The sequence below is a fragment of the Pelodiscus sinensis genome, chromosome 6, assembly GCF_049634645.1.
Source record: "Pelodiscus sinensis isolate JC-2024 chromosome 6, ASM4963464v1, whole genome shotgun sequence".
NCBI classification, from domain to species: Eukaryota; Metazoa; Chordata; order Testudines; family Trionychidae; genus Pelodiscus; species Pelodiscus sinensis.
Genome location: NC_134716.1, coordinates 42,920,443 through 42,940,794, shown reverse-complemented (window position 1 = coordinate 42,940,794; position 20,352 = coordinate 42,920,443). Strand labels below are relative to the sequence as shown.

The 20,352-nt window shown below is 43.0% G+C and overlaps 1 protein-coding gene across 9 annotated transcripts in view; it reads right to left on the bottom strand.

Moving 5' to 3' along the window:
* Window positions 1-20,352, bottom strand: part of AOPEP (aminopeptidase O (putative)) — a 408,083-nt gene that overhangs the window by 189,096 nt on the left and 198,635 nt on the right. For all 9 annotated transcript variants that reach the window (XR_001369118.3, XR_012904729.1, XM_025177850.2 and 6 more), the window contains one exon: window positions 17,379-17,422. Coding sequence is in view for 7 of the 9 variants with exons in the window: in XM_025177850.2 (XP_025033635.2) it covers window positions 17,379-17,422 (44 nt within the window). In the remaining 2 variants the exon portion in view is untranslated. The remainder of the gene's footprint in view (window positions 1-17,378; window positions 17,423-20,352) is intronic.

Sequence of the window (20,352 nt, the reverse complement as noted above, 5' to 3'; positions counted from 1 at the left end):
AAATTTGCTTCCTTTTCAGCAGAAAAGGACCTGGGGATTACAGTGGATGAGAAGCTGCATATGAGTCAACAGTGTGCCCTTGTAGCCAAGAAGGCTAATGGCATATTAGGTCGCATTAAGAGGAGCATTGCAAGCAGATCTAGAGAAGTGATTATTATCCTTTATTCGACATTGGCGAGACCACATCTGGAATATTGATTGTGTCCAGTTCCAGGTCCCTCCATTATAGAAAGGATGTGAACGCAATGGAGAGGGTCCAGCGGAGAGCAACCAAAATGATTAGGGGCTGGAGCACATGACGTACAAGGAAAGGCTGAGGGATTTGGGCTTATTTAGTCTGCAAGGGTATGTCTACACTACAAAGTTAATTCAAACTAACAGCTGTTAGTTTGAATTAACTTTCATAGGTGCTACACAACAAACCGCTAGTTCGAACTTAATTCGAATTAGTAGAGCGCTTAATTCGAACTAGGTAAACCTCATTCTACGACGACTAACGCCTAGTTCGAATTAAGTAGTTCAAATTAAGGGCTGTGTAGCCACTTAATTCGAACTAGTGGGAGGCTAGCCCTTCCCAGCTTGCCCTGGTGGCCACTCTGGGCACAACCAGGGAAATTTTTCTGCCCCCCTCCTGGCCCCGGAGCCCTTAAAGGGGCACGGTTTGGCTACAGTGCCCATGCCAGGTGCAAGCCTGCCAGCAACCAGCCAGCAGACCCTGCACCTGGCATGGCACTAGCCAGCCACCCACTGCCACCCAGCCCTCCGCCTCTTCCCAGGACCAGGCTGGCGGCTCCCAGGAGCCTGCCCGGGGCCACAAGAGGTGGGCGTCCGCCTGGTCTAGTGCAGAGACCGTGGACTTCATCCAGGTTTGAGGGGAGGCCTCCAACGTCCACGACCTCCTCACTAAGAACAGGAAAGCGGCCGTCTAGGGCAGGATAGCTGCCAGCCTGGCCACCAAAGGCCACATGCAAACCCAGGAGCAGGTTTGCACGAAAATCAAGGCGGTCCAGTGAGACCCCCGAGCCTGAGCCCTGAGCTTAGAACATAAGAATGGCCATACTGGGTCAGACCAAAGGTCCATCTAGCCCAGTAACCTGTCTGCTGACAGTGGCCAACACCAGCTACCCCGGAGGAGATGGACCGAAGACAATGACCAAGCCATTTGTCTTGTGCCATCCATCTCCAGCCTTCCACAGAGGCCAGGGACACCGTTCCTACCCCCTGGCTAATACCACTCCATGGACCCAGCCTCCATGACTTTATATAACTTCTCTTTAAACTGTTCTAGTTCTAGCCTTCACAGCCTCCTGTGACAAGGAGTTCCACAGGTTGACTCTTTGCTTTGTGAAGAAGAACTTTCTTTTATTAGTTTGAAGCCTGCTACCCATTCATTTCATTTGGTGTCCTCTAGTCTTTATATTATGGGAACGAATGAAGAACTTTTCTTTATGCACCCTCTCCACACCACTCGTGCTTTTATATACCTCTATCATATCCCCCCTCAGTCTCCTCTTTTCTAAACTGAAAAGTCCCAGTCTCTTTAGCCTCTCTTCATATGGGACCTGTTCCAAACCCCTGATCATTTTAGTTGTCCTTTTCGGAACGCTTTCCAAGGCCAAAATATGTTTTCTGGGGTGAGGAGATCACATCTATACACAGTACTGAAGATATGGCATACCATAGTTTGATACTTCCCCTCCTCCTTCTTCCCCTGGCTTCCCCCTTCCAGCTCCCTCCTCCCAGGTTTCCTCCTCCCCTCTCCCATCCTCTCTCTTCCCCTCTCCCATCCTCTCTCTTCCCCTCTCCCACCTCCTTTTCCCAGTCTCCCCGAGTTTTGTTAAATAAAGAGAGTTTCTATTTTTGAACACACGTGTCCTTTATTTTTTACATCAGGAAGGGGGGCTAGGGAGGGGTACGTGGAAGGAGGTGAGGGAGGAATGGGGTACGAGCCCCCAATGGGGAGGACTAGGGTGGCTCTGTGGGCTCCTCGTGGTGGAAGCTCTCCTGCAGCCCCCCCGATTGACTCCACCAGATGGCAGCCTGCAGCAAGTGCAGCCGGACTGATGGCCAAGTGCTGTGATGTGCCGAGTGCGGGCACTCAGGGCACTCCAAGTCAGGACTGCTTTGCTGTCCCTCAGGGTATGTCTACACTACCCTCCTAGTTCGAACTAGGAGGGTAATGTATGCATACCGCACTTGCTAATGAAGCCCGGGATTTGAATTTCCCGGGCTTCATTAGCATAAGCGGGGAGCCGCCATTTTTAAATCCCCGCTGCTTCGAACCCCGTGTAGCGCGGCTACACGGGGCTCGAACTAGGTAGTTCGGACTAGGGTGCCTATTCCGAACTACCGGTACACCTCGTTTCACGAGGAGTAACGGTAGTTCGGAATAGGACCCTAGTCCGAACTACCTAGTTCGAGCCCCGTGTAGCCGCGCTACACGGGGTTCGAAGCAGCGGGGATTTAAAAATGGCGGCTCCCCGCTTATGCTAATGAAGCCCGGGAAATTCAAATCCCGGGCTTCATTAGCAAGTGCGGTATGCATACATTACCCCGCTAGTTCGAACTAGCGGGGTAGTGTAGACATACCCTCATTGAGGTAGATAAGCAAGCGGGGAACCCCTGAGAACTGTCTGTCCAGGGTGGGGGTCGGGTCCCTTTAAGCACAGCCCTTGGCTAGCCTGAGATAGCAGCTCCATGCTCTAAGTCCTAACCTGATGCCCTGCCAGCACTGCTTCCGGCAAGCCTTAACTTCGGTTCAGGGTCCCCTCAATGTGGACATGCTAGTTTGAATTAGCAAAACGGTAATTCGAACTAGTTTTTAGGTCTAGATGCACTAGTTTGAATTAGCTCCACGCCCTAATTCAAGTTAGTTCGAAGTAGTGCTGTAGTTTAGACATACCCCAGAAGAGAAGAGTAAGGGGAGATCTGATAGCAGCCTTCAACTTCCTGAAGGGAGGCTCCAAGTAGGGTGGAAAGAGGCTGTTCTCAGTAGTGACGGACGGCAGAACAAGGAGCAATGGTCTCAAGTTACAGTGGGGGAGGTCTAGGTTGGATATTAGGAACAATTATTTCACTAGGAGGGTGGTGAAGTACTGGAAGGGGTTACCTAAGGAGGTGATGGAACCTCCATCCCTAGAGGTTTTTAAGTCCCAGCTTCACAAAGCCCTGGCTAGGATGTTTTAGTTGGGATTGGTCCTGCTTTGGGCAGGGGGCTGGACTCAATGACCTCCCGAGGTCTCTTCCAGCCCTAGGATTCTATGATTCTAAGCTACATGTACACTTGCATGCTTCCCTGGATACTTGTCCATGTATTGCTAGCACACCATGTATTGCTAGTACCCCATGCCCATACTGGGTACCCACATATGCTATGCCAATCACAGATATACACTGTGCACAGGCATATATTTATGTCAGCACTGCCCCTTTTTCGGAATGTGATGTTAGTGCATTTCACTGACATTATCCCAAAGTCCTTTGTTTCACAGGAGTCACTCTAGAAACTACATTGCTACATGTAGCTGGTACTGTATACCACCTTCTCACATTTGTTGATGGCTACTTCTAGTCATGGCACATATTGAATGCTGGAATAGCAACAATATGCCTATGGGGGAAGTGCTTGTATTACTGGAAACCTAGCATAACATGGTGGGACCCCATCTTCTTGGAAACCTGGGATGATGATCTCCTGCAGCAAAACTTCTGAAGGAGGAAATAGACCTTCATAGAGTTGTGCAAGCAGCTTTCACCAACCACCCAGCTACAGATCACTCATTTTCAGAAACCTATACCAGTACAAAAGTGACTGGCTATTGCCCTTTTGAAGCTGGCAACACCTGGCAACCTATCAGTTGCAAACCATTTCTTGGTTGGAAAATTAACATTTAGGTGATGGTTATTCAGATCTGACACACTATCAGATCTTCAAGGATGCAGTTTCTGAACTGTGGTTCCACCAAAAGGGAACAGTGAATATGTGATCCACAAAGGTTAGTACTCATTCTTTCTTCAAGGCTTATTAGACCACAGGGATAGATTAATGAACACCAGTAATGAACACATAAGAAAAGTTCAGGATGCCCGGATACATAGGTGGTCAGGATTATAGTGGAGTAGGGAAGGGGCTCTAGCCCCCAGAGAGATGTGGTTAAGAGATGTGTGTTCCTAACATGGCTTGTGAAGCCCTAATATGCTGACATTACTGAGTGAATTCAACTACAAACTGAATAGCTGCAGAATGATGGTGGAATGCACCTTTGTGCATCTGCAGACTAAATACAGGATCAACACACACAGTGTAGCATAAGTAATATAAGTAGCATATTCACTTTGAACAGTCTCTTTGACCATTCATTTGACTAAGTGCTAACTACTTATGCTAAACTATCTGTTGACCTCGTATTTAGCTGTGACACTCTGAAGTTATGTCTACACTATTCAGCTTTTAGCAACAAGCTTGTGTTAACACAGCACTGTTGCTAAAAGTTGGTGCGTGAGAATGTTTTTGTTCGCTTTTTTGCTGACAATATATTTCCACCCCCAACGAGCAGGTTTTGCTTTGTTGGCAGGAGCAAAAAGCAGCACACACATGTACTTGTAACAAAACCTTGTCATTCGGGGGAGGCAGGTTTTAAGTATCCATGAATGACAAAAGTTTTATCTAAAAAGTGTAAGTGTAGACACAGTATGTGTGTCTTTTCTAGACTTCAGGAAGAGGTCAAAAGATCATCTCTAGATATTACCTCACCTACCTTGTCTAACTGAAGAAGATATTTGAATGAGTGCCCTCAAGGTTAACACCTTTGACTATGGTTTTGTGCTGGAGGGAGTGCATATATGCATTTTATTGATAGCACTGGGCATTTATTTTTAATATATTAACAATTCTGTTCCAGAGTGCTTTATGGGTAGCACTTAAATACTGTTAAAAGTAATGTAAAACAGTTCTGTAAGGTTTTTGGAGGGGTGATGGAAGTAAAATTCATTTTTTACTGGTATGCTGCACCAGCTAAAGGGCAGGGGCATATGATCCCTCATGTAAGCCTGCCTTGAGCTCTCCCCTATCCCCTCCTCATAATCCTGCAGGAGTGGTGATGGCTGAAGCATCAAGTTTCTTTGAATCGCTGGGGCAACTGCCTCCCCATTGCTGGCAGGCCTGACACTCACAATCCATAATACCTTATTGTACAAGAAAAAAAAACCCACCACATACACACACACCACACCATTGAAATTAGTGACACTATTTGAGAAAAAGTGCTATTCACTGTGACTAAGGGTGGCAGATTCTGTCTCAAAGGGAAAAATCAGTGGACTACGCATATGTGACTATTCAACAATATGAGTAAGAAGCTCATAAGCTGGTCCTGACTAATGTCCTCACCGTCACACAGGAAGTCTATGGCAGAGCCATGAATTAAACCCAGATTTCATAATGCCTTACCCATAAGAGATTCTCTCAGATTCATTTTGTGTCTTTCAGCAGCTAAATACCAAATACCTGGGATATCACAGTATGGTAATCATCTGTAGAAATTAACCAGAAGGGACTAAGGCTAAAGGGAGGAAGGAGGATAGAATGAAAGAAATATAGATGTATTTCTGTTTTATGTCACACTATTTAAAGCTTGTCTGCAATGCTTTTGTTATTTGCACAGAATGGTGAAGGGGGATGAAGGGTTTTGTGGTGGGAGTCTATATACATCCACTCCCTAGAAAATGTTCTGATATTACTTGCTAGTGGTAGCAATCTGGTACATTTCACAAGCAAAAAACCCTTTTCTCCCCAAGTTCAGGGATAAATTCAACTCCAAGGCAATATGATTTAGTAGTATGAAAGATAGAGATAAATTCAAACACAGGCAACAAATCCCTCCAAATGAATAAGAATATTACCTGTACTCAAATTTTCTTTCAACTTATAAGACAACAGACTATGCTATGAACAGGTTTCTCCCCCCTTCCCCCCAGAGTATGTGATTTAAATAATCACAGATGTCAAACATAAGCATTTCCACTGAGCCAGGATTCTGAACTTTCAGGAAATTACCATTCTGCATGTCTGATCATTATGGAAATTGACTTTTTACAGATAACCAAGAGTACACTAAACGTAGGCACTACATTTGTACAGAGTTGCATTTTACATTTAGGTTAGTTATTTAAATCCAGATTTGACTGACTTTTAGAGGCTGCTGACTGTTTTTTCACATCTTTTGGGTTTCAAGCATTAAACAGTTAGGTTCTTTAGACTCATCATGACTTTTCTGTCTGTCCCTGGTGTTACTGTGATTCCAGCAGTCAGATCTCACATTCAATTCTTGAGGTTTGGATAATACACAATAATCAGAACTACTGTTTGTTATTATGTAGAAATTTAGGACAGAATACTGTAAGTGATATACAGTATTATGAAAAAATAAATAATAAATACTATCCTGAGACAGAAATTTAGAACACTGAAACAAATGGAAAGCTACACAATTTTTTAAAAAGAAATAATATATAAAATGATTAACTTGAATTTCAGGCTGGCTAATTGGGAAGGTCTAAAGATTATTATTTTATTTCTAATTTTAAATATTGATTTGATTTCATTTCAATTTCTGGTTTTAAGAAGATAAGCTATCCCCTTTTTCATAGTTGAATTAAAGTACGGTTGTGATCTGAAAAGTGACCATAAAATTGGCACCTTCCAACTCAATAGAATTACCTTCTATATGTGTATTATGGGTCAAAGCTATTTCCTTTATTTTTAAAGATTAAATTTAACAATTTACTTTTTCCCCTCAATCTTGTTAGTACTGAAGAATCAACAGAGCTGTCAAAGAACATGAGCTGGATACTGTTACATCTCATGCATCATCATCAGAACTACTTACTACTCTAGCAGCACAGACTTTATTACTGTTGTTGCAAAAGTCAGAAAGACTACAAATTGACTTTCAGCTTCTAAACTGAGTTTATAAATCTAGCAACTGGGGGGAAAAAACTCTTACTTGTAAATAGGGTAAATTTTATCTGGTTTTCATTAACAAACAATAAACACAGAGCTCTGTGATGACATTTTTACAGCAGCTTTTAGAGAACAGCTTTATTATAAGGGTAAGATTTTCTAGCACAAATCAATGCAAAATAATGACATTTCAGTTGTAGCAGTTTTACAGTCTTAGTCAAGTTTTCTCTGAATTCAGAGTCAGCAGCAGAACATTTCCAAACACTGACTTTGAAATGGGTTTAGGACACTGTTCAGCCACCACACGAATCTAGAAAAAAATGAAGCTAAAACATTGCTTAGATTGTACTGACTCATAGAATCATAGGACTGGAAGGATTACCTTGACAGATCATCTAGTCCAGTCCCCTGCACTCATGGCAGGACTAAGTATTATCTAGATAATTTCTCTAATGGAAAAACTTTAGGAACACTAATGATAAACTCTAGAAACTCTAATGCTAATTTTAAATGATTTCCTGATCTGGGACAAAAAGAAAAGATGATGGGTGGTCTTGTGGTTAAGGTACTAGGCTGGGACTTGGGTTTGCTTCTCAGCTCTACCACAGAACTGCTGTTAGACCTTGGGCAAGTTACAATCTCCATATTCTAGATTCCCCTTCTGTAAAGTGGGGTTAATACTTCCTTTTACCTACCCTTTGTCTATACATTCAGATGGTAAAATCCTCAGACTAGGTGATCATCTATTAATATATACTCACTCCAACATCATGAGACCCCGGATATCAGATGCATTCCCTAGATACTATCATAATACAATTATTATTCAGAATTAGTATTAGGGTATGTCTACACTACAAAGTTAATTTGAACTAACGGACGTTAGTTCGAATTAACTTTGATAGGCGCTACACTAGCGCTCCGCTAGTTCGAACTTAATTCGAACTAGCGGAGCACTTAGTTCAAACTAGGTAAACCTCATTGTATGAGGACTAAGCCTAGTTCGAACATACTAGTTCGAATTAAGGGGTGTATAGCCCCTTAATTCGAACGAGTGGGAGGCTAGCCCTCCCCAGCTTTCCCTGGTGGCCACTCTGGGCACAACCAGGGAAATTTTTCTGCCCCCCTCCTGGCCCCGGAGCCCTTAAAGGGGCACGGTTTGGCTACGATGCTCATGCCAGGTGCAAGCCTGCCAGCACCCAGCCAGCAGACCCTGCACCTGGCACGGCTCGAGCCAGCCACCCGATGCCCCCCAGCCCTCCCCCTCTTCCCGGGACCAGGCTGGCGGCTCCCGGGAACTTGCCCAAGACTGCAAGAGGCGGGTACCCGCCTGGTCCAGTGCAGACATCGTGGACCTCGTCCACGACCTCCGCACTAGGCACAGGAAAGCGGCCGTCTAGGGCAGGAGAGCTGCCAGCCTGGCCACCCAGGAGCAGGTTTGCATGAAAAGGTGGTCCACTGAGACCCCCCCGACCCTGAGCCTAGAATGGCCGTACTGGGTCAGACCAAAGGTCCATCTAGCCCAGTAGCCTGTCTGCCGACAGCGGCCAACCCTAGGGATCCTGGAGGGAATGGACCAAAGACAGTGACCAAGCCATTTGTCTCGTGCCATCCCTCTCCAGCGTTCCACAAACTTCGGGCAGGGACACCACTCCTACCCCCTGGCTAATACCACTCCATGGACCCAACCTCCATTAATTGATCTCACTTCTCTTTAAACTCTGTTCTAGTTCTAGCCTTCACAGCCTCCTGTGGCAAGGAGTTCCACAGGTTGACTATTTGCTTTGTGAAGAAGAACTTTCTGTTATTAGTTTGAAGCCTGCTACCCATTCCTTTCCTTTGGTGTCCTCTAGTCCTTCTATTATGGGAACTAATGAAGAACTTTTCTGTATGCACCCTCTCCACCCCACTCATGCTTTTATAGACCTCTATCATATCCCCCCTCCATCTCCTCTTCTAAGCTGAAAAGTCCCAGTCTTTTTAGCCTCTCTTCATATGGGACCTGTTCCAAACCCCTCATCATTGTAGTTGCCCTCCCCTCTCCCACCCTCTCTCTTCCCCTCTCCCACCTCCTTTTCCCAGTCTCCCCCAGTTTTGTTCAATAAAGAGAGATTCTATTTTTGAACACAATTGTCCTTTATTTTGTACATCAGGAAGGGGGGCTAGGGAAGGGTAAGTGGAAGGAGATGAGGGAGGAATGGGGTACGAGCCCCCGATGGGGAGGACTGGGCTGGCTCTGCGGGCTTCTGGGGGTGGAACCTCTCCTGCAGCCCCCCAATTGCCCCCTCTCTCCAGATGGCAGCCTGCGGCAAGTGCAGCTGGTCTGATGGCCGAGTGCTGTGATGTGCCCAGTGTGGGTACTCCGGGCAATCCAAGCCAGGACTGCTTTGCAAGTGGGGCACCCCTGAGAACTGTCTGTCCAGGGTGGGGGTCGGGTCCCTTTAAGCACAGCCCTTGGCTAGCCTGAGACAGCAGCTCCACGCTCTAAGTCCTCATCTGATGCCCTGCCAGCACTGCTTCCAGCCATCCTTAACCCCGGTTCAGGGTCCACTCTGTGTGGACATGCTAGTTCGAATTAGCAAAACGCTAATTCGAACTAGTTTTTTAGTCTGGATGTGTTAGTTCGAATTAGCTTAGTTCGAATTAACTAATTCGAACTAAGTTAGTTAGAATTAGCACTGTAGTGTAGACATACCCCTATATAGCAGTTTTTCATCCCCCCAAAAATTACATACATATAAGAATCAATTGACCACAAAGATATGCAGTCATTTCTGTGGTGGAACAGTGCAACTGTTAAACGTGCACATTAAAAATATATAACAATTTTGTTAAGGAGAGTAAGACAACTGCAATACAATTTGAAATACTTCTACAAGTACAGGCAGTCCCCGAGTTACACGCATCTGACTTATGTCAGATCCGTAGTTACGAACGGGGCTTTTCTCGCCCCGGAGAATGCGGGCAGCGGGACTGCCCAGACGCGCCGTGATCCTGCCGCCTGCGTCCTCCGGGGCGAGAAAAGCTGCTCCGCGTCTCCCTGGTCTGCTGGGGGGAACTCCCCCAGCAGACCAGGAAGGGGCCCCCCCAGCAGACCAGGGAGACGCTGAGCAAAGCTGCGGAGGATGCGGACAGCGGGACCGCCCAGATGCGCCGCGGTCCCACCGCCCGGGTCCTCCATGACTTTGCTCCGCGTCTCCCTGGTCTGCTGGTGGGGGCCCATCAGACCATGGAGATGCGGAGCAAAGCTGCGGAGGACCCGGGAGGCGGGACCGCCCAGAAGCGCCATGGTCCCTCCGCCCGGGTCCTCCGTGGCTTTGCTCCGCGTCTCCCTGGTCTGCTGGGGGGGGGGGGGGGGGCGCAGCTAGTGCGCTCCCCCCCCCCAGCAGACCAGGCTTTTCTCGAGGACACCTGTGATAGAGCAGCTGGGGCGCTGCCAGTTGGCCCCGCAGCGCCGCTCCTCGGCACTACTGGACCAACCCGGCAGCACCCCAGCTGCTCTGTGGTCTCCTCACCTCAAAAAAGATATTTTGGCCTTGGAAAGGGTTCAGAAAAAGGCAACTAACATGATTAGGGGTTTGGAACGGGTCCCATATGAGAAGAGGTTAAAGCGACTGGGACTTTTCAGTTTAGAAAAGAGGAGGCTGAGGGGGGATATGATAGAGGTCTATAAAATCATGAGTGGTGTGGAGAGGGCTGATAAAGAAAAGTTATTTATTAGTTCCCATAATAGAAGAACTACAGGACACCAAATGAAATTAATGGGTACCAGGTTAAAAACTAATAAAAGAAAGTTCTTCTTCACACAGCGTGTAGTCAACCTGTGGAACTCCTTGCCAGAGGAGGCTATGAAGGCTAGGACTATAATAGAGTTTAAAGAGAAGCTGGAGAAATTCATGGAGGTTAGGTCCATAAAAGGCTATTAGCCAGGGCATAAAATGGTGTCCTTGGCCTCTGTTTGTCAGAGGCTGAAGAGGGATGGCAGGAGACAAATCGCTTGATCATTGTCTTCGGTCCACCCTCTCTGGGACACCTGGTGCTGGCCACTGTCGGTAGATGGACCTTTGGTCTGACCCAGTACGGCCGTTCTTATGTTCTTATGTTCTGCCCCAGGCGTCCTGATTCAGCCGCTGCTGGTCAGTTTCAGCAGCGGCTGAATCAGGACGCCTGGGGCAGAGCAGCTGGGGTGCTGCCGGGTTGGTCCAGTAGCACCTAGGAGCGGGGTTACTGGACCAACCCAGCAGCACCGCAGCTGCTCTGTCCCAGGCGTCCAGACTCAGCTGCTGTTGAAACTGATCAGCGGCTGATTCCAGGAAGCCCGGAGCAGAGAAACTCTGCCTCGGGCTTCCTGTAGTCAGCCGCTGGTCAGTTTCAGCAGCGGCTGAATCTGGATGCCAGTTCCGACTTAAGTACAAATTCGACTTAAGTACAAACCTACAGTCCCTATCTTGTACGTAACCCGGGGACTGCCTGTATGTCATTTTATTTTTTCATACAGATGTACAAATTATTTGACACAACCATTTTCAAGATAAATGATTCTGGTAACATGACTAGGCATATATCCAAAAGAAGGAAAGATCTATGATTTTTACTACAGGTTGAACCTCTCTAGCCTGGCGCTCTCTGGGCTGGCAAGAGCCGTGGTCTGGCATGATTTTAGTTCGCTAGATGTCCATTTACCATAGATGTGGCCAAGTTTCTTGTGGTCCCATAATGTTCATTTATAGCCACAAATCTTGGCTCTCTGTATATTGTGCTGTTATTTCGTTCTAATTTACCCAAAATGTCTTCTAAGACAGGCTACGTCTACACTGGCCCCTTTTCCGGAAGGGGCATGTAAATTTCATGAGTCGTAGTAGGGAAATGCGCGGGGGATTTAAATATCCCCCGCGGCATTTAAATAAAAATGTCCGCCGCTTTTTTCCGGCTTTTAAAAAAGCCGGAAAAGAGCGTCTACACTGGCCCCGATCCTCCGGAAAAAGCGCCCTTTTCCGGAGGCTCTTATTCCTACTTCAAAGTCCAGTGTTTCCTCACTGCTGGAACCTTTCACTGCAACAGGAAATCACTTTGCCAATGAGGCGGCAGCAGGACACCACACTGCTAAAAATAGCAGTGTTCATGTGCATGGGTGTGAAGAAAGTAATGTACGGTACAAAATATCCTGGGGGTTTCATGTAGAGTTCAAAATATCCTGGGGGTTCAGATGTAAACAGGGCTCTACTCACATAAGCCATGCCTCATCATCTACACTGTTATATATGCCCACAGTGGCTAGGTTGCAATGTCTGAACTCTACATGCCTCCATAAGTATAGATCAGTGTTTCTTAATTTTTATTTTTATTTTTTTACAAGGAACACCAAGGATTTTTTGTTGAGCAAAAAAATAATTAAAAAAAAAAGGTTGGTGGGAGGAGGGAAGGGTCGGGGGAAAGTTATTGAGGGGGAAAGTTATTGAGAAAAAAAGTCGCCTGCCCCTTTAAGGGCAGCCATTTTGAATTATGTTGTTCTCCTCGGCAAACTTCCGACTGCCTCGTGGCACACCACTGTGCCGTGGAACAGAGTTTAAGAACCACTAGTACAGATGCACCTTAAAATCATCTCTTATAGGTCTGAAAGAGACACAAAATCAATAGGGATGTCACTTGGGAGGCTGAATCTGAATGGAGAAGAGTCTCTTACATGCAGCTACCCAAAAATGGGTATCAGCTGCAAAATCATCCGAGACTAAATATTAAAGCTCTCCTATACTGGAGGGAAACTCAAACTTTGATGCAAGAACCCTCTAGACCTCACCTGATGTACTCAGTAAAGGAAAAATAATCAGCATTATTCCAACATATAAAATATATAACGTTGCCATGTTGTCTCATGACTGTTTTCGGCCAATGATAATCCAGGAGTTTTCATGTCAAAATCTACAACAAACCAAATTCTGTGTTCGGTTACAGCAGTACAATGCTATTGCTGATGTGAAGACAGAAGGGGAAATTTCCAGCAGCACCTTTCCTTGTGTCAGAAGTTTGGCCCAAATTTACAGTAATTCCTCATTTAACATGGTAGATATGTTTCAGAACATCCCAAGCAAAAAAGTGAACATCCTAAGCAAAAAAGTGTTATGCGGGGTCAATTTTTCTATTGAAAATAATGGAAAAGGTGGGGGTTGCGTTTCAAGCAGTGGTGTTGAAGTCAATTTTCTGTTGGTGCTGAGTCGTCAACATTAGACAATGTCCTGTACAGTAAAACTCCAATTGTCCAGCATCCAGTTGTCTGGCATCAACTGGAACCCAGAAGTGATCCAGTCAGCCGCTCTCTTGGCCAGGCTGCTGTGAGGTCCACATGCAGCTCCAGCCTGCACTTGCTAGCAGCCAGCTGCTGAGTACAGGCAGCTGCCTTGGGACCGGGACATAAGGTTGTGGGAGAAAGGGGACTGGGTTACAGCAGGGAGGGGAGGCGTGGGGAGGAGACAGGAGGGGAATGGGTTGGGAGTATTCCCTGTGACGGGTCTGCCGGGACCCGCACTGCATCCGGCGAGGGGGGAGGGTCAGGGGGAATGGCGTGGCGAGTGGCGAACCCTCCGCTGCTTTGCAGGGAGGTGGGGGAAGCTCCGCACAGCCGCTGGTAACAGGCCAGCTGGGGAAACCCAGCCGCCAGCCTGCAAGTGGGGGTGGAGGAGGGGAGCAAGGCGTCCAGGAGCTTCCCCCACCTCCCTACAAAGTGACGGAGGGTTCACCGCTCACTGCGCCGTTCCTTGCCAACACCCCCCCCGTCGCCGGACATGGTGCGGGTCCTGGCAGACCCGTCACAGCCGCCTTATAGTTCCTCCCAGTACGCTGGATTATCGGAAGTCTACTGTATTACTGCAGTTTTCACAATTTATACCGCCGCACGAAGTAGCCCACCACTTGATTTTTTTTTTCTTGTTATTTCAGGGACGGTTGTGTTATTCAAAAAATGTTCCCTCAAAAAATCGTGCTATTGCAAAAATGTGTTAAGCGGACACGTGTTAAACGAGTAATTATTGTATATGATTAAGCATTTTTATAAGGACCAGCATTACATTACAAGCCTTTGGAGCCTGGGTGTTTAATGCCATCTAACTAATGGACATTTCTTAGTATTAAAATATATTTGTTTGGGTAGTATAGATCTTCCACTTTTGTGCAACAAGGCATTTTAGCTCTCCAATTCTGGAATGCATGTGTGATGAAACATTCATCATCATAAGATGTTTAAATAAATTTAATTTTGGGAGAACCATCTGCCTTTGCTTTTTTTTTTTTTAACCCAGTATATTCAAATGAGAGAGAATGTCCAGTAATAGAAAAGCATCCTTGCTACATACAAGGAATAAAACCCTGCTCTATGTACAGACAACCTTTTGTTATTCTTGGCATTACCACTGATCTCTTATCCCCAGTGTGATTTTGGCAGTAGACAAATTCAGGTATAGCATGTGTTTGTTTATAAAATAGATTATCATGAATTTGAAATTCGACAGGGGGATGCAAGAGCAAGTGGAGTCCTACTTCATTAGCAGTGACCTTACCAAAGTGAAAATATCTTGGCATATATCTATGATCAAAAATTGGTTTCCTTGTTCAGTAACACTTTGCACCAAATGCAAGCATAGGAAAAGTGAGAAATGAAAAGAGGGTTTAACAAGAAATCTGGGCATATTGTCATAATAATGAACTAACTTCTTATTTTTCCTGTCCATTTTTTACCATTTCCCATTATTTAAGAATTATTCCTGAGATACTTTTGGAAAGGTAAAAATAAAGACTCTGGTCTACATAAATAGATTGCAAAGCCAGACAACTGTGATCATCTGGTCTGACCTCCACCATAGCACAGATGATAGAAATCCCTCAAAATAATTGCTCAAGCAAATCTTTTAGAAAAACATCCAATCTTATTTTTAAAGTTGTCAGAGATGGAGAATCCACCATGAGCTTGGGTAAGGTCTTCCACTGAATAATTGTTTTCACTGTTTAAAAGATATGTCTGATTTCCAGTCTGAATTTGTAGAGCTTCAATTTCTTTTTCTGCTAGATACTAAACTCATGGTGATACCAAACAAGGAGTCTGATTCTTCCCTATACTAGAGATGATTTTTAGATAGCCAATATTTAACCTTGGGGTTATAAAAAAATAGCACATTCACAATGCTTCTGAGTGACCCAGCTTACAAGATGCTGAGAACATTCAGATTTACATGGGAAATTAGTCCAGGGTTATGAAAGAATAGCAGAATTTGAAAGTTTCATTTCCATCATTTTCCTGGACTGTCCAAGGTGTGAAGCAATTACATAAACTTTGAAAAACTAGGGTCTACAAAATGTCCATATTTAACAGCATATATCCCCCTACACTAAATTTACTACACATACCTATTTGGTAGAAGACTTACATTCAACTGAAAATATGAGAATTGTCAAGATGCTGATGCAAATGTTTGTTGATTGTCCCTGACATTCCCTTTATCTCCCTTATTCTATTCGTTCTAATGATCCTGAGCCATGAGAAGAGGGGAGGGAGGAGACTCGTTAAAGTCGTATATCTCAGCTAACACACAGAGTAAACTGGCCCTATATTTTCAATGCACAGAAGACCTGCAATCAGTAAAATGATTCAAACACATTTTATTTTGACCACTTTGCAAAAAACAAAGCAGTTTGTGCTTAAAACAGCTCCCAAATATTTACAGGACTTTATGGAATAATTAACCTTTTTACAAAAAAAAAGTCACTGTCCCCCCTTCTCCATTTTTATCAAAATGGAAAATAAGTGTCAATGACACCAGAATGAGAGAAAAAAAAAAAAGAAAAAAGAAAAGGTTCTTCGTGAATATATTTTTTCTTGGTTGAAATGTAAATGTATTTTAGAACACACTTCAAACTTGATAAAACTTGGCAATATTTCTAAGTTATGGTCTCAGCAATGGTTGAGAGTTGGCAGATGGAAAAAGATGTTAATTATAAAGTTATTACTCCCCCATCATGAGGAATGATTTTAGATAAAACCAGTCACTGATCTAAAAGTCCTGTGAAACTTTGTAATTCTGATACTGTATCTAACATACTACTTATTATGAAGTAAGTTTAATCATGAACTTGAGCCTCCAGGGCAGACCAGTCCACTCTAAATTGAAAGTTCACGAGGGCACACTTGGCAGGCTGAGGCAGGTACTAAATATGCAGCTAAATATGCAAGAACAGTGAATAAAATTAGAATTAAGATTTATAGACCTTTTGCTTAAACAGAGAACCAAGGAGTTATAACAGTTTTTAAATGGAAAAATTAATATATTGACTGTATGAGGGGACACTGACCTTCAGATACATGTGTGGAACTTGCACGGAGAACACTGCAAATTTTTCAGAGGCCTACCTTGGCCAATAGGCTTTACCAGCTATAGACAACAATATTTCTTCAATTTCTGCTTTTCCTTTGGCTATATCTGTTTGCAATATCTGTTTACTTTTCACAAAACCAGTCTTTTGTTTGCTGTAGGCCGAAATGTTATTATTCATTATATAACTATGAACCAGATTCTCAGCTCCGTACACATTTTGAATAACATCTTATGTCTCAAGAAGTCCCACTGGAGACAATGGGGATTACTCATGGAGTAACATGTACTTGTACTTGAGCAAGAATGGAAGAATTCGATCCAGTATTTGGACACTGACAGTCACGTGGCTTTAGGAATGAATGATTCTGTAGCTAAAGTACAGAACAAGGGTTATTCAAAGCTCTGCTACAGACTTCCTTATGTAACCTTGGGCAAGCCACTTGGGGGGAAACATTCAAGTGTGCATAAAACAGGTTCCAAATCCCCATTTGTGTCTTTTTATCTCTCCCCCTGAAACTCTCTTCCCCTCATTTTTAACCCTTCTGTAAAACAGGATTAAAAACTGCATGTCCCTATCCAACAAAGTGTTGTGAAGTTGAATTCTTTAACATTTAAGTGCTATATAAGTGCAATAGATCCTCACTATGTATCCAATGTATTCTGAGAGCAGAGCTCCCAGCTATTGGCCCATCTGCCACTGGACTCCCAGCCACTAGGGCTCTTTGGCCAAGGAACATCCATGATCCTCCTGGACCACGGATGTTGTCAGACCAGAGAATTCCAGGTTAGAGAGGTTCAATCTATATTAAAATATCTCAATACTTCCCTTTCCTATTAGTTATATTAACCTGGAATTCTCTGGTTTGACAACATCCATGGCCCAGGAGGATCACGTGTGTGATTTCTGTGTGATTTCTGTATCTGTGTCTATATGTAATATCGGAGTCTGAAAACTACTGAAGTAGAATCCCCTTACTGACATCTCCAAGTTGGCACAACTTGGTACAGCTTATTTCCATTCCCCATTCTTTATCTTTTCTAATCTGATTCTCTCATACCCTTTTTGTTCTGGGATGTCCTCCAGCAGCATGCAAAGAAAATCCTGGAAAAGGAACAAAAGCACCAGAATTAATATATCTATCAAAAGATAACACTATCCCTATGTCACTAGCAACAGAATTTAAACAGCTACAATTAGGAGAATTATAAAACAGAAATTTATGTCTCATGTATATTATTACTTCAATTGTTTAGACAAGATATATTTCATCTGTCAGTTTTCCAACTCAGTCAAGCTGAAAGGTGTTGCAAATTATAAGAAAAGGAGTCTGAAAACATTGTTCATTGTTTTAACACAATCCTACAGTCTATCTTTATTGAATCTATTAGGTATAACAAAACTACACCAAAAGAACTTTCATTAAGATTGCAAATTGTAGCATCCAAAACCTAGTAAAACTTACAAAATGCTGAAATTAAGGCTGCCTGCATGATGATGCAGTCTTCAATAACACATTTCCATACCATTTTCCCCAAAAAGGCACATCCACAAAGTGTCAGGCAACCTTAATAATAGGTAGTGCAGCCAGCATGCTTATAATAATATAGATCATTCTCTTTATAAAGTTACCTCTGTCATACCAGATTTATTCTGGCGCACACACTTTAAACATTATATCTTTCTTTATAACAATCACCTTGATACAGAATCACTTTCTGACAACACTCTAACTACTTGGACTTCCATGAGCAGCCTTCCAGAAAGAAATATTATTTAAAAAATAACTCTCCATTTTTACCATCTATTTTTAGCTAGCAGTAAATCAACTTTGTTAATATTAAAAGTATCTTACTGGGGACAGGTCTATTAGCCTGGTGATGCTGTGCATTGCAGCAGAGATTGCTTAGTATGATTCCTAAAAGTGAGGAAGCTCTTGCTCCCTTAGCAAAGAGCATTGTATTGAAGGCAACATATTTGATTCCTAGGGAATGGGGGTTTTGCTGAATACTGATCACATTGTTGAATACTTAAAGGTGAAGGATCACAGTTCAAAGCGTCAGGTACCTCTGGAAATGATACAGACAACCTTAATTCCTGCTTTTCTTAACTTCTGAATGCTTGACTTTCCATTTTAATAATGTTTTAACATAGTTTTTTCATATATGATGTAAATAAAGTGAAAGTTCTCAGAGTTTGTGGCAAGCATATATGCAGAAAAATAAGTCTTTAAAAAGCAATGAACCTGGAGATAAAGTAGTCTTCAGACATATCTTACATTGATTAATTAAATTTAAAAATTTACATTCATTTTTAAACTAAAAAGTAGTTTTTGCTTTAGTATGGACTTTAATAAACTTTATTTCAATATGTTTTAATGAACTTCATTAAGTTTTAATCTCAGAAGGTTCTGCTTAACTATAAACTTCACAGTATTACCAATCAAAGAGGGCAGCAATGTGTTAGTAAATGTGAGAATCAGAATGTGAAGCTAACTGGACTGAAATGAAATTGGCATCTATTTCTGTGCTCCAACCTGAATTAAGTGCAAAAAGCAAACAAAGGCCCCAATCCTGCAATCTGATCTGCACAGGGTTTCTCTTGAGCCTATGTTAAGTCACACTGACATCAATGGTGATCAGGGCTCTTCAAGCATGGAAAAAGCTTCCAAGACTGTGGTCAAGGAGTATACATGTATTTCAGAAGCTAATTTCTTTCAAGTGTATGTTTGTGTGTTTATATGTACATAAGTATACGTAGGCCTTTATTCACTAAAAGTTTGCCTTTTAAAACTTTGTTGTAACAAAAGTTGGCATTTAAAAATGTTATTTTTTAATTTGTTTTAAAGCAAGACTGCTTTTGTGCAACATCAAATTAGAACCTAATCAGAATGTGTAGTTCAGGTCCTAGCTATTATTATAGCAGACAAACTATGTAAAAATTAAAGTTTGCAAACAACTTGATTCACACTCTGTTCTTTTTCCATCATCAAATTAAACAATAGAATTAACTGCACTAGTGAAATAAGGAACTTGATTTCTATATAATTTCATTCATTATATAAATTTAATTCAAAGCAGTTACTAAATGAATGAATTCTCCCATAAAAAGTAAAAACAGAAGATTTATTTTTAAATCCTGCTAAAAGATTCCAGACTTGCTTTACTCATGTGTTGCTACCTCAACTAAAATAAACAAAAACTATGATTAAAAACATACTAAGCACTGGCAATCAAAATGAAGGGAAAAAAACAAACTGATTAATGTTTCACATCTGAAGTCATTTCCTTGCACCTGTGGTTTTCATCTAGGAAAAATACTACAAATATCACTGAAAACAAGACTTGTATTCAGAAGCTAGATAATTATTTGCACTGTTAGTTTTTACTTTCTTTCAGACCTCTTAATTCTGGGAACACTTATAATTGTTTTGAACAAGGTAAAAGTACAACACAACATTTACCCTATGTGCCTTGGTTTAAAACCTCTTATTGCTCCAATTCTGACAGAATATTTGTTCAAGAAAGAACCTGAAAAATTAAAACTTTCCACACACTTTTCTTAATTATTTCTGATATCATGTATGCCTCACCACAGTTAAATGCCAAATAGCTATACAAATGCAACATAAAGTTGAAAAATCTCAGAGGGGTAGTCATGTTCGTCTGTAACTTTAAAAACACAAGTAGTCCTGTCGCTCCTTGGGGCATGTCTAGACTACATCCCTCTTTCAAAAGAGGGATGTAAATTAGACAGATCAAAATTGCAAATGAAGCTGGCATTTGAATTTCCCGTGCTTCATTTGCATAATGGCAGCCACACGTTCTTTCAAAAAAGGGCTTTTTGAAAGTGAAACCACCGTATAGACGCAGTTCTTTTGGGAAAAAAAACCTTTTTCGAAAGATTTACTCAGGATTTACTGGCACCACAGCCATGAAGCCTTGCAGTCCCCATTGGCTCTGGTTTACCGTTTGCAGCCAAGGAGAGCCATGGGAAGCAGCAGCAACCTGAGCCATGCTTCTTCCTGCAGCTCT